This window comes from Tribolium castaneum, chromosome 6 (genome assembly GCF_031307605.1).
Source record: "Tribolium castaneum strain GA2 chromosome 6, icTriCast1.1, whole genome shotgun sequence".
NCBI lineage: Eukaryota > Metazoa > Arthropoda > Insecta > Coleoptera > Tenebrionidae > Tribolium > Tribolium castaneum.
This window is the reverse complement of record NC_087399.1, coordinates 5018661-5030104: the sequence shown is the minus strand read 5'-3', so window position 1 is coordinate 5030104 and position 11444 is coordinate 5018661. Positions and strand designations below refer to the sequence as shown.

General features: G+C 32.6%; 3 protein-coding genes across 6 annotated transcripts; 2 read left to right on the top strand and 1 right to left on the bottom strand.

The window, feature by feature from the left end:
- Positions 1 to 3383: 3383 nt before the first annotated feature.
- LOC661596 (cytochrome P450 9e2) lies at positions 3384 to 5465 on the bottom strand. 2 transcript variants are annotated; one of them, XM_008196406.3, is made up of 5 exons: positions 5324 to 5465; positions 5034 to 5246; positions 4491 to 4986; positions 3987 to 4437; positions 3384 to 3937 (listed from the first exon to the last, which is right to left on the bottom strand). In XM_008196406.3, the coding sequence occupies exons 2-5, from the start codon at positions 5231 to 5233 to the stop codon at positions 3498 to 3500; spliced, it is 1587 nt and encodes a 528-aa protein (XP_008194628.1). In that variant the 5' UTR covers positions 5234 to 5246; positions 5324 to 5465; the 3' UTR covers positions 3384 to 3497. The 2 variants fall into 2 exon arrangements, with proteins under 2 accessions (XP_008194628.1, XP_064213414.1); XM_064357344.1 differs by lacking the exon at positions 5324 to 5465 and having other exon boundaries at positions 5034 to 5303.
- Positions 5344 to 8913, top strand: LOC661507 (cytochrome P450 9AA1). 3 transcript variants are annotated; one of them, XM_064357345.1, is made up of 6 exons: positions 5344 to 5485; positions 6900 to 7028; positions 7082 to 7286; positions 7341 to 7836; positions 7888 to 8341; positions 8393 to 8913. In XM_064357345.1, the coding sequence occupies exons 3-6, from the start codon at positions 7090 to 7092 to the stop codon at positions 8824 to 8826; spliced, it is 1581 nt and encodes a 526-aa protein (XP_064213415.1). In that variant the 5' UTR covers positions 5344 to 5485; positions 6900 to 7028; positions 7082 to 7089; the 3' UTR covers positions 8827 to 8913. The 3 variants fall into 3 exon arrangements, with proteins under 3 accessions (XP_064213415.1, XP_064213416.1, XP_064213418.1); XM_064357346.1 differs by having other exon boundaries at positions 7077 to 7286; XM_064357348.1 differs by lacking the exon at positions 6900 to 7028 and having other exon boundaries at positions 5347 to 5485.
- Positions 8914 to 9313: 400 nt separating this feature from the next.
- LOC107397417 (cytochrome P450 9e2) lies at positions 9314 to 11230 on the top strand. Its single transcript, XM_064357349.1, has 5 exons — positions 9314 to 9672; positions 9720 to 9883; positions 9930 to 10261; positions 10312 to 10681; positions 10733 to 11230. The coding sequence occupies exons 1-5, from the start codon at positions 9470 to 9472 to the stop codon at positions 11164 to 11166; spliced, it is 1503 nt and encodes a 500-aa protein (XP_064213419.1). The 5' UTR covers positions 9314 to 9469; the 3' UTR covers positions 11167 to 11230.
- Positions 11231 to 11444: the final 214 nt, after the last annotated feature.

The window sequence follows — 11444 nt, the reverse complement described above, 5'->3', positions numbered from 1 at the left end:
ACGAAATTTTGCCTTTAATTTCAATGAATGAAAGTGGCTTGCTCAAAATTTAATGCAAATAAACATTTTTTTTTGGTTTCATTTTTATTATTATTTTTTTTTGGTTTCATTTTTATTATTATTTTTTTTAATGCTACAAACGGTAGCCAACGTGGAAGCGATATGAAGGTAGGTGTATTTTATTGCTGTGTCGTATTTATTTATTTCACAAACCAATAATTTCATAAAACTTAAATGCAATTAAAATCTTTAAATGCGGTGTTAAATAGTGATATTTTGAGTGACACATTTTAAATACAGTAACTATAAATAAAATAAAACACTAAAATAATTTATTGCCACGTAATTTTGCCTTTAATTTCAATGAATGAAAGTGGCTTGCTCAAAATTTAATGCAAATAAACATTTTTTTTATTTCATTTTTATTATTATTATTTTTTTTAATGCTACAAACGGTAGCCAACGTGGAAGCGATATGAAGGTAGGTGTATTTTATTGCTGTGTCGTATTTATTTATTTCACAAACCAATAATTTCATAAAACTTAATTGCAATTAAAATCTTTAAATGCGGTATTGAAAAGTGATATTTTGAGTGACACATTTTAAATACAGTAACTATAAATAAAATAAACCACTCAAATAATTTATTGCCACGAAATTTTGCCTTTAATGAATGAAAGTGGCTTGCTCAAAATTTAATGCAAATAAACATTTTTTTTGGTTTCATTTTTATTATTATTTTTTTTTGGTTTCATTTTTATTATTTTTTTTAATGCTACAAACGGTAGCCAACGTGGAAGCGATATGAAGGTAGGTGTATTTTATTGCTGTGTCGTATTTATTTATTTCAAAAAACCAATAATTTCATAAAACCTAATTGCAATTAAAATCTTTAAATGCGGTATTGAAAAGTGATATTTTGAGTGACACATTTTAAATACAGTAACTATAAATAAAATAAACCACTCAAATAATTTATTGCCACGAAATTTTGCCTTTAATTTCAATGAATGAAAGTGGCTTGCTGAAAATTTAATGCAAATAAACATTTTTTTTGGTTTCATTTTTATTATTATTTTTTTTAATGCTACAAACGGTAGCCAACGTGGAAGCGATATGAAGGTAGGTGTATTTTATTGCTGTGTCGTATTTATTTATTTCACAAACCAATAATTTCATAAAACTTAAATGCAATTAAAATCTTTAAATGCGGTGTTAAATAGTGATATTTTGAGTGACACATTTTAAATACAGTAACTATAAATAAAATAAAACACTAAAATAATTTATTGCCACGTAATTTTGCCTTTAATTTCAATGAATGAAAGTGGCTTGCTCAAAATTTAATGCAAATAAACATTTTTTTTATTTCATTTTTATTATTATTATTTTTTTTAATGCTACAAACGGTAGCCAACGTGGAAGCGATATGAAGGTAGGTGTATTTTATTGCTGTGTCGTATTTATTTATTTCACAAACCAATAATTTCATAAAACTTAATTGCAATTAAAATCTTTAAATGCGGTATTGAAAAGTGATATTTTGAGTGACACATTTTAAATACAGTAACTATAAATAAAATAAACCACTCAAATAATTTATTGCCACGAAATTTTGCCTTTAATGAATGAAAGTGGCTTGCTCAAAATTTAATGCAAATAAACATTTTTTTTGGTTTCATTTTTATTATTATTTTTTTTTGGTTTCATTTTTATTATTTTTTTTAATGCTACAAACGGTAGCCAACGTGGAAGCGATATGAAGGTAGGTGTATTTTATTGCTGTGTCGTATTTATTTATTTCACTAACCAATAATTTCATAAAACTTAATTGCAATTAAAATCTTTAAATGCGGTATTGAAAAGTGATATTTTGAGTGACACATTTTAAATACAGTAACTATAAATAAAATAAACCACTCAAATAATTTATTGCCACGAAATTTTGCCTTTAATTTCAATGAATGAAAGTGGCTTGCTCAAAATTTAATGCAAATAAACATTTTATTTTGGTTTCATTTTTATTATTATTTTTTTTTAATGCTACAAACAGTAGCCAACGCAGAAGCCATATGAAGGTAGGTGCATTTTTTTGCGTTTTATCTTGTGATGTGTTGATTTAATAGCTTGTGTGCCATATATTATACCGTATTGTGTATTCTTTATTCTGTATAATATTTATTAAAGTCGCTTGTTGTAACTTTCCTACAAATAAATTTTTTTGTTGGTTGTGTTTTTAATTTATTTTTTATGTTTTGCTACAAATGGTAGCAGATGCAGTATAAAGGTAAGAGCATTTATTTAACACCAAGTGAAAAAGCTTTGATTTTTGTGTACTATTTTTTCATTTCACAAACCAATAATTCTTTTATTTCCTTCATTTGAAATAATCATTGTTTACCACATCCTTATATCCATTTTTCCTGGCAAGAATGCTTTAAACTTCCACGTGGTTCTTGCCGGCCAAATTAGTTATTGACTAATTTGACCAATTAGAACAATCCTTAAATATAACATTGTTGATTGTTTTTTACAGCCGTAAAATTATGTCGCTTGTTGTAATTTTCATGCAAATAAAGATTTTTTATTGGTGTTGTTTTTAATTTTTTTTAATGCTACAAACGGTAGCCAACGTGGAAGCGATATGAAGATAGGTGTATTTTATTGCTGTGTCGTATTTATTTATTTCACAAACCAATAATTTCATAAAACTTAATTGCAATTAAAATCTTTTAATGCGGTGTTGAAAAGTGATATTTTGAGTGACACATTTTAAATACAGTAACTATAAATAAAATAAAACACTCAAATAATTTATTGACACGCAATTTTACCTTTAATTTCAATGAATGAAAGTGGCTTGCTCAAAATTTAATGCAAATAAACATTTTTTTTGGTTTCATTTTTATTATTATTTTTTTTTGGTTTCATTTTTATTATTATTTTTTTTTAATGCTACAAACGGTAGCCAACGTGGAAGCGATATGAAGGTAGGTGTATTTTATTGCTGTGTCGTATTTATTTATTTCACAAACTAATAATTTCATAAAACTCAAATTTGTGAAATTTGTGACGTTTGTGAAATTTTTACTTGTCAGCCGCGCATCGGCACCATGTTTTTCTTCAATAATCTGAAATTTTAAATCCGCCAATAGGATTTCTTTTTCCCGTAAAACACTAAGGCCATCTATCCGCATCATCAGTAAAACCTAATTCAGTGAGGGCTCGATTTGGCTATATCAGTTCGGGATGCCTGATTAAAGTCGAGTTTTGTTACTCCCTGTCCTAAGCAACCAAAACACAATTTCTTCTGTCAAAAAAAACTTCGTAAAAATAGAGGATCAACCAGGAAGTTTGTTTATTGGACACAAACTCAAAAAAATAAACTGGAAATATTTTTTTATTAAATTAAATAATTACAGAGTATAAATTACATTTATGTATAAAAATAGTTAATTATATTTACAGTACGAGAAAAGAGTTTCGTTTATCTAGACTAGACTTTTACACGTCGCTTGAGTCCCACCCAAAATCCTTTTTCCGCAGTCATATTTACAGCTTTGGGGTTGAACCTAATCGGAATTTGTGTTTTGGCAACTGGAACTATTTCAAAATTTGAGATCAAATGATACATTAGAATTTTCATTTCCAAGAGAGCAAATCTGTATCCGATACAACTCCTTGGGCCAGTCCCAAAAGACATGTAGGTGTACGGAACAATTTTTGATTTATTTTCTTCGCTGAAACGTTCCGGAATAAACCGATCTGGTTCTGGGAAGTACTGAGGATCTCTCTGAATGGCATAAATGGGAATATTTACAGTATCACCCACTTTCAAATGTAAGGGTTTTTCGTTTGGAAGTTTCGGTTGGATGGTGTAGGGCTTAACGCAGACACGATCCGAGGCGATGGCGGTTGGCCACTTCCGCAAAGTTTCTACAAAGCAAAAAAATATAATCAAAAAACAAATAGTAAAAAATTTCACCTGAAACAGCCATATGCATATATTTCATCTTCATCAATTCCTCGTAACTAATTTTCCCACCGCACTTTTCCCGAGTTTCATCGACTTCTTGTCGCAGTTTTTCCTGAGCGTCTTGTGCAACCGCTAATTCGTAACACATGTAGCTTATAACTCCCGCCACGCTGTCGAAACCGGCGAAGAAGAAAAGAAGGGCTTGGGCAACTATATCTTCGTCTGTTATTTGGTATTTTCGACTTTTCTTCCCGTTTTCGGTGTCTTTAACTGTCGTAAAGCCGGCTTCAGGCAAATCGTCCGCTTCTTCATTTTTCAAGCTATTATTTTTCGCTTTGACTAACAAATCAATCATGTCAGGTCTTGTGACTCCGTGCTTTTCCCGGCTTGATATATTCTCGTTGACCACTTGCCGGAAAAACGTGTAAATTCGTGGAGAGAAAAGATAAATTTTAAAAAACTAGAAAAAAAATCAACTAGAATGCAAATTATTTTCAAACTTCTCCAAATTACTGAAAGTATTTTTGGCGCCAAGGCGTTCATGAGAAACACAATCCTGGTCCTCATGGAGGTCATGTTACCGACTTCGTCTCCCATTTTGTAAAATTCGTTGTTTGGGTTTTCCAAAGAGTTGCAAGTGAATCCGAAAACGGTGTTTGCGATAACATCGTTAGTGAATTTCGTGATGGATTCTTTCATTTCCAATTCGAGCAAATCTTTGTTTTGTTTTAAAAAGTAATTTGCAAAGTCTTCCCCACATTGTGATATTGACGGAAACATGTATTTCATTTTGCTGCTGGTGAAGACAGGACTAACAGCGGCTCTCATATTACGCCATTTTTCGCCATCAAGAGACAACAAACTTCGTCCAAAAACAGGATCAACGTTTTCTTTGACAAAAACTCGACGGTCAACGAAATGATCGAAGTCTTTAACTGTTATTTCTTTGATCAGCTCGGGGTCTCTCAATATAAGACCTGGTGAAAGAAATTGGTAAACACCACAATACCTATAATTTTAATTGATCAATTGTTTAAAAAATTTATTTCAAATTACCTAGCATTTTGGTCGATTTTATAAAACTCGTCGACTAATTCAGGCGCTGAGTATTTGCGTATAATCATGGGCCATATATCCCCAAATAAAAAAACGGGTTTACTTTGTGGCACACCTTTCCTTGTCCAGTACTTATGAGGATAGATTATTTTCCAATAGAAATAAATAAGGGTAGCGATAGCTAACAACACCAACAACATTTTGTTGACTATTCTAAAATAAATACACAAGGAGAACTGCTATTATTCAACGATGACATAATAGTGGGGCTTGGATAGGATAATACGTACCATAGACAATTAATGTGTTTGGACAACCTTGAACTAGCTCCAAGCTGGTGCAAATACTAACACAATTCGTTATAGGCTGCCCAATTTATAGCAAAATTTTATCTAGTGGTTTTATCTTGAGTGCAGAAGAGCGATTTTACACCTTAGTGGCTTCTAAACCTGGTAATTTTTAATTTTTATTTTCGGAATGAACGGAATGAATATTTAGTGAGAAGTTAATATGCAGATGGCCGTTTTTCTAATTTTAGAACAGCGTTTACAGTCAATTAATATAACTGCTACTGTATTATACCATACAACAAAATATTAAATTTTTCTACAGACAATTCAAATTTTTGACTTATCAAAAAAACTGAAAATGCGCTGTTATCATTTTTTTTAATTTTGTTTAATTCGTGTTAAAATAAAAATGTTATAAATGTCGAAGAGTAAAACTGCAAATTATCTTGCAATTAGCTCAAAAAAAAATTAATAAGAGAAATTGTAAATTGAACAAAAAAAATTATATTGAAAAAAAGGAAGAGTAATTAAAAAAAACATTTCAATACTTACCACTCAAACAACATTTTTTTTTAACCAAAAATAACAATATAATATTTACATTTACTTATTTATTTCCAAATTAAAAATAAAAAAATTCTACCAAAGATAAAAATAAAAAACAGTAAATTCAAAAAAAAACATACATACTACAAAAATATACAAAAGTTAACATATTCTATCGTATTAAAATTTTTAAATGTGTTTTATTATATGCAACCACATATACTAATAGCGCAAACAACAAAATAATTGCAATTGGAGGCGCTGTATTTGTTTAAATTTCAGATAAGAGAAGTTTAGGCTGAATCATGATGATTTGACTACCAAACATTTGTTTCGTTATCTCGAAATTGGAAAATGATTTATCATTTTGAATTGAGCTACGGTTGAGATAGACGGTGATCCACTGCTAAAAAATATGCTCTCGATTTAGGTTTGATAACAAAAAAACTGTTGGATTATTGATTTTATTTAACTTTAGGTTTGGCGTCTTTATTTAAGGTGTAAATATTTTATACAAACTCAAGTTTTTATGAGTTATTTAGTTTTAGTTTATGATTTTTCGAACGAGGAAACCTTGCGAGCTGCTATGTACTAGTTTTATTTCTTCATTCCGCACTCTTTTTAATCCATGTTTTTCCACAATATATTTTTCTATTTATTTTTGCAATAAATTTATTCGACCATTGCAAATTTTTTACTATTTTCACAAAAATAGGAATTATTTATAGACAAAATTAAGTAAGAACACAATTGTAAGGCTAATGGATTAAGGACAGTCCAAAATATTATGCCTTTGTAAGAGTTAAAAAGAGTTAATATTCCTGATTTCAAAATATTTTTCTTCATACTAATTTAAAACTAAGACTTTTTGAAAAAAAATATTATTTATATTTTTTAAGTATTTATTTTAAAATGTATAAATTCCTACAATTCGAATTTAAATTATAAAAAATAAATACGATTGTCTATTTAAGAATTGTTTCATTTTTTACATTTTTAATTCAAAATTTGGAAAAAAATTCTTCTGCAGAGTGAAGCACTTAGCGAATACTTGGATTATCTTTTCCACGATCAAAACAATTGATTAGACCAGGGTATAAATAGAACGCAAACCGTCGCAGCTTTCATACAGTGCTCGTGACACGAGTAGCTACTGAAGGTAAAAATCCTTCAGTTTAAAAAAATCCAAGAAAGTGTTGTTTTTCCGTTTAGTCAACAAAATGTTTTGGATACTGGTTGGGTTAGCACTAGTTGCCCTTTACTGGGCTCTCTCCCGCCCCCACAGCTACTGGAAAAGAAAGGGGGTGGTCCAGGGAAGTCCGGTTTTTCTTCTTGGAGACAGCTGGCCCATGCTTTTCCGAAAATACTCACCGCCGGAAATGACAGAACTTTTTTATAAAGCCAGTCCAAATACAAGGTTTTTACAATTATACACTTAATCAAAAATTTTATTTGTTCCTTTCGTTTATAGATACTTCGGAATTTACGAGTTTCTAACCCCTGGTTTACTACTAAGAGACCCCGACCTGATCAAGCAAATCACAGTCAAAGATTTCGACCATTTTGTCGATCGACGACCGTTTGTGCCAGAAAAGGCTGATCCCCTATTTGGCAAAAGCTTATTTTCTCTAAAAGGGCCAAAATGGCGTGCGATGCGCTCCACACTTAGCCCAGTTTTCACAAGCAGCAAAATGAAATATATGTTCCAACTGATGTCCCAAACCGGTGAAAGATTCATCAATCACTTCCTAAACCAAAAAGAAGAAGTTGTGACCGTTGAAATGAAGGAAATCACCACGAAATTCGCCAATGACGTAATCGGAAACATCGTTTTCGGCTACGAATGCGACTCTGTCAAAGACCCGAAGAATGAATTTTACGTAATGGGGGCCGATCTAACTAATTTCCGTTCTTTGCGATTTCTGCTAGTCTTCAGCGCAAACATGATTGTACCAAAACTATTAGCTGTGAGTACTTTAGCCATTTAACGTCTTTTATTATAACAATCAATCTTCCAGTTGTTTAAAATCCCATTGTTCCCGAAAAAAGTCTCCGACTTCTTCGTAAGAGTGGTGAATGATAATATAGAAAGTCGCGAAAAACACGGAATTGTGAGACCTGACATGATCCACCTACTGCTAAAAATGAAGAGCAATAATTTGAAACACGAGGAAGTGGAGACTGTTCCCGACGCTGGTTTTGCCTCAGTCGAAGAATCCGAACTTGGCAAAAACGCCAAAACAGTTACCAAAATAACAAACGAGGACATTGCTGCCCAAGCCCTCCTGTTCTTCTTTGCCGGCTTCGACAGCGTTTCTTCGCTCATTTCTTACATGGCATATGAACTAGCAGTGAACCCAGACGTGCAAACTAAACTGCTACAAGAAGTTGACGAAACGAGGCAAAAAAGTGATGGAAAAATCACCTACGAGGCTTTAATGTCCATGAAATACATGGACATGGTCGTGTCAGGTATTCATTTGATCATTAATTTGTATTATTATTTTTGATTGTTTTTTGTAGAAGCGTTGCGAAAATGGCCCAACGCCATCGCCACCGAACGCGTCTGCACTAAACCATACACAATTGAGCCGAAATTGCCCGATGAGAAGCCTCTCCGGTTGGAAATCGGAGATGTGGTGGCGATCCCGATGTACGCCATCCAGAGGGACCCTAAATATTTTCCAGAACCCGAGCGGTTTATTCCAGAACGGTTTAGTGACGAGAATAAATCAAAGGTTCAACCGTACACGTTTATGTCGTTTGGGACGGGACCAAGGAGCTGCATCGGCTCCAGATTTGCGCTCCTTGAAACTAAACTCCTGTTTTATTATTTTCTGACGAATTTTGAGTTCGTTCCCGTTGAGAAAACGCAAATACCGATCAAATTCAACCGGAAGGCGCTGAATATGTCGCCCGAAAATGGCTTTTGGTTGGGCCTCAAACGGCGTGTGTAATATAATCATCTTAGGTATTAGTGATAAGGATAATGTATCGATATTTTTGTACGAAAATAAATAAATCAAATAAATATCCAACCAATATATCTTTTTATTTTTTATCTTTGAATGCTGGTGCAAGGTATACAGCAGGATGTATGACATAAAAAAGTAAACAAATACTAAAAAATAGTCAATAATGTGATTCAGCAAAAAAGAGAAGACTTAAGGAATTGGGAAAATTTGCAAGGACAGTTTTCCAATTGGATAAAGTGATGTTAAAAAGTTGCTAATAAATATTAGCATTTAATGCCTTTATATTTAAAATTTATGACATTTACACAAATATATCTTCTTTTTTCCTTTATTAATTAATTATTAAAAAACTAAAATCCAAACCCACTTTTATTTTCGTATAGTAGCATTTAGAAACTATATACTGTTGATTGTATATGTGATCCTGAAAATAAATCTATTATCTACGTGAGGACAAACACGACAAATTATCTCATAAAGTGATAAAACAAGTATTTTCAACTCAACATTGTGCATTTAAACTGAATTTGAGTGAATTACTACTACTACCGTTTGTTTTCGTAGTGGTAAATTCGTTGTAAACAAACCTTGACTTTGATTAATTCATAATCACAAGTCGGTGAAAATGTGGTGGCTTCTAATCGCTGCCTTCACACTTCTATACGCTTTGTACATCCGTTTAAAGAAGAAAAATGAATATTGGATCAAAAAAGGGGTCAAACAAGGATCCCCTGTTCTCATATTTGGTGACAAATGGCGAGCAATTGCTCACAATGAGTCTTTGGCAGACATGGTTCAAAAAATCTACAACGTGGGACCAGGCGACAGGTAACTCTCGAATTTTTATTATAAAAATATTTCATTTTGTGTAACAGATACTGCGGGGCTTATGACTTCATGTCACCAGCCCTTGTACTAAAAGACCCGGAGCTCATTAAAGACATTCTAGTCAAAGATTTTGACCATTTTGTTGACCACAAACGGGTCATTCCAGAAGGCAGTGATCCAATTTGGGACAAAAACTTGTTCTTTCTAACTGGTAAAACCACCAGTGGAATTTAAAAAATAACTGTTATTATTTTAAGGGCAAAAATGGCGCGATATGCGCTCAACTCTCAGCCCAGTTTTTACAGGATCCAAAATGAGGTTTATGTTTAATTTAATAGCGAAAAGTGCAGATCAGTTTGTGCAGCATTTCGTCAAACAGGAAGAAACGTTGATACAAATAGAAATGAAAGATGCCTGCGCTAGACTAACCAATGATATAATCGCAAGCACAGTTTTTGGTTTTGAGAGTGATTCGGTCGAAGACCCTGACAGTAAATTTTATGAGATGGCGAGGAAAATCACTGATTTTAGTGGCCTTTGGCAAGGTCTCAAAATCCTGGGTTTTTTCATTTTTCCGAAGTTGTATAAAGTAATGGACTGTAATTTTTTGACTGGGGTTTTGTATCGCTTTTATTTAAGACTTTGAAAATCAAAATTTTGTCAACCGAAATCTCGAACTTCTTTTACAACATTGTTAAAGAAAACATCAGAAGTAGACAATTACAAAACATTTCGAGACCTGACATGATCAGTCTATTGATGGAAGCCCGTGAAAACCACAAATTAATCCACGGTGTTGAAATAAGTGACGAAGATGTGACTGCTCAAGCCCTTGTCTTTTTCTTCGCTGGGTTTGACTCAGTTTCCTCTTTGATGACTTTCATGTCGTACGAATTGGCCTTAAATCCCGAAATTCAGAAGAAATTAATTGAAGAAATCGACACGACTACCAAAACTCTAGACTACGATGTGGTCAAAAGCATGAAATATTTGGACATGGTGGTTTCAGGTGAGTAGGCGAATTCCAAAAAAACCGGCAACATTCTTCATATATTTGTAGAAACTTTACGGAAATGGCCTATTACGCCCTTTGTAAACCGCGTTTGCACAATCCCTTACACAGTCCAGCCCAAAAGACCAGACGAAAATCCCATACACTTAAAAAAAGATGCAATCGTGTTTCTGCCAATTTATGGACTTCATCATGATCCCAAATATTTCAAGGACCCGGAACGCTTCGATCCGGAACGATTTAGTGACGAAAACAAGGCGAAAATAGTGCCGTACACGTACGTGCCTTTTGGGGCAGGACCAAGGAAGTGTATTGGCTACAGATTTGCGTTACTGGAGATAAAAATTTTATTCTTTTTTTTGTTATCTAAATTTGAGATTGTGACGGTGGACAGAACCGAAATTCCGGTAAAAATATGCAAGAAAGCCCTCAATATGACCCCCGAGGGCGGCTTGTGGCTGGGCTTAAAGCCACGGAAATAAATATTATTAAACATGGCTTAAATATGAAGCAAAAAAGTAACGTAATAAAAGTGAGATAGGTTTAGTTATTTGCTTACCAAAACTTTTAACCACGAAGCGATTTTTCCCTCAGTCGATGGACAATTAGTATATCAAAATAAATGATCAATAATTAACGATTAACGTTAGAAAATTTAAAAAAAAATGCTAATAGCTTTATATCTTGAATTGTTATGCAACCAACATTACAAACGTTTTTACCGCATTAAACTTATTACATAAGTAATTACATAAAATAT

Bases quoted from the DNA above. Each gene is read 5' to 3' on its own strand.
- LOC107397417 (XM_064357349.1), top strand. From the start codon at position 9,470: ATGTGGTGGCTTCTAATCGCTGCCTTCACACTTCTATACGCTTTGTAC. The intron at 9,884-9,929 runs GTAAAACCACCA...TATTATTTTAAG, and splicing joins AAACTTGTTCTTTCTAACTG to GGCAAAAATGGCGCGATATG. The intron at 10,682-10,732 runs GTGAGTAGGCGA...ATATATTTGTAG, and splicing joins TTTGGACATGGTGGTTTCAG to AAACTTTACGGAAATGGCCT.
- LOC661596 (XM_008196406.3), bottom strand. From the start codon at position 5,233: ATGTTGTTGGTGTTGTTAGCTATCGCTACCCTTATTTATTTCTATTGG. The intron at 4,438-4,490 runs GTAATTTGGAGA...TTTTTTTTCTAG, and splicing joins TGGCGCCAAAAATACTTTCA to TTTTTTAAAATTTATCTTTT. The intron at 3,938-3,986 runs GTGAAATTTTTT...TTTGCTTTGTAG, and splicing joins TATGCATATGGCTGTTTCAG to AAACTTTGCGGAAGTGGCCA.
- LOC661507 (XM_064357345.1), top strand. From the start codon at position 7,090: ATGTTTTGGATACTGGTTGGGTTAGCACTAGTTGCCCTTTACTGGGCT. The intron at 7,287-7,340 runs GTTTTTACAATT...TTTCGTTTATAG, and splicing joins AAAGCCAGTCCAAATACAAG to ATACTTCGGAATTTACGAGT. The intron at 7,837-7,887 runs GTGAGTACTTTA...TCAATCTTCCAG, and splicing joins TTGTACCAAAACTATTAGCT to TTGTTTAAAATCCCATTGTT.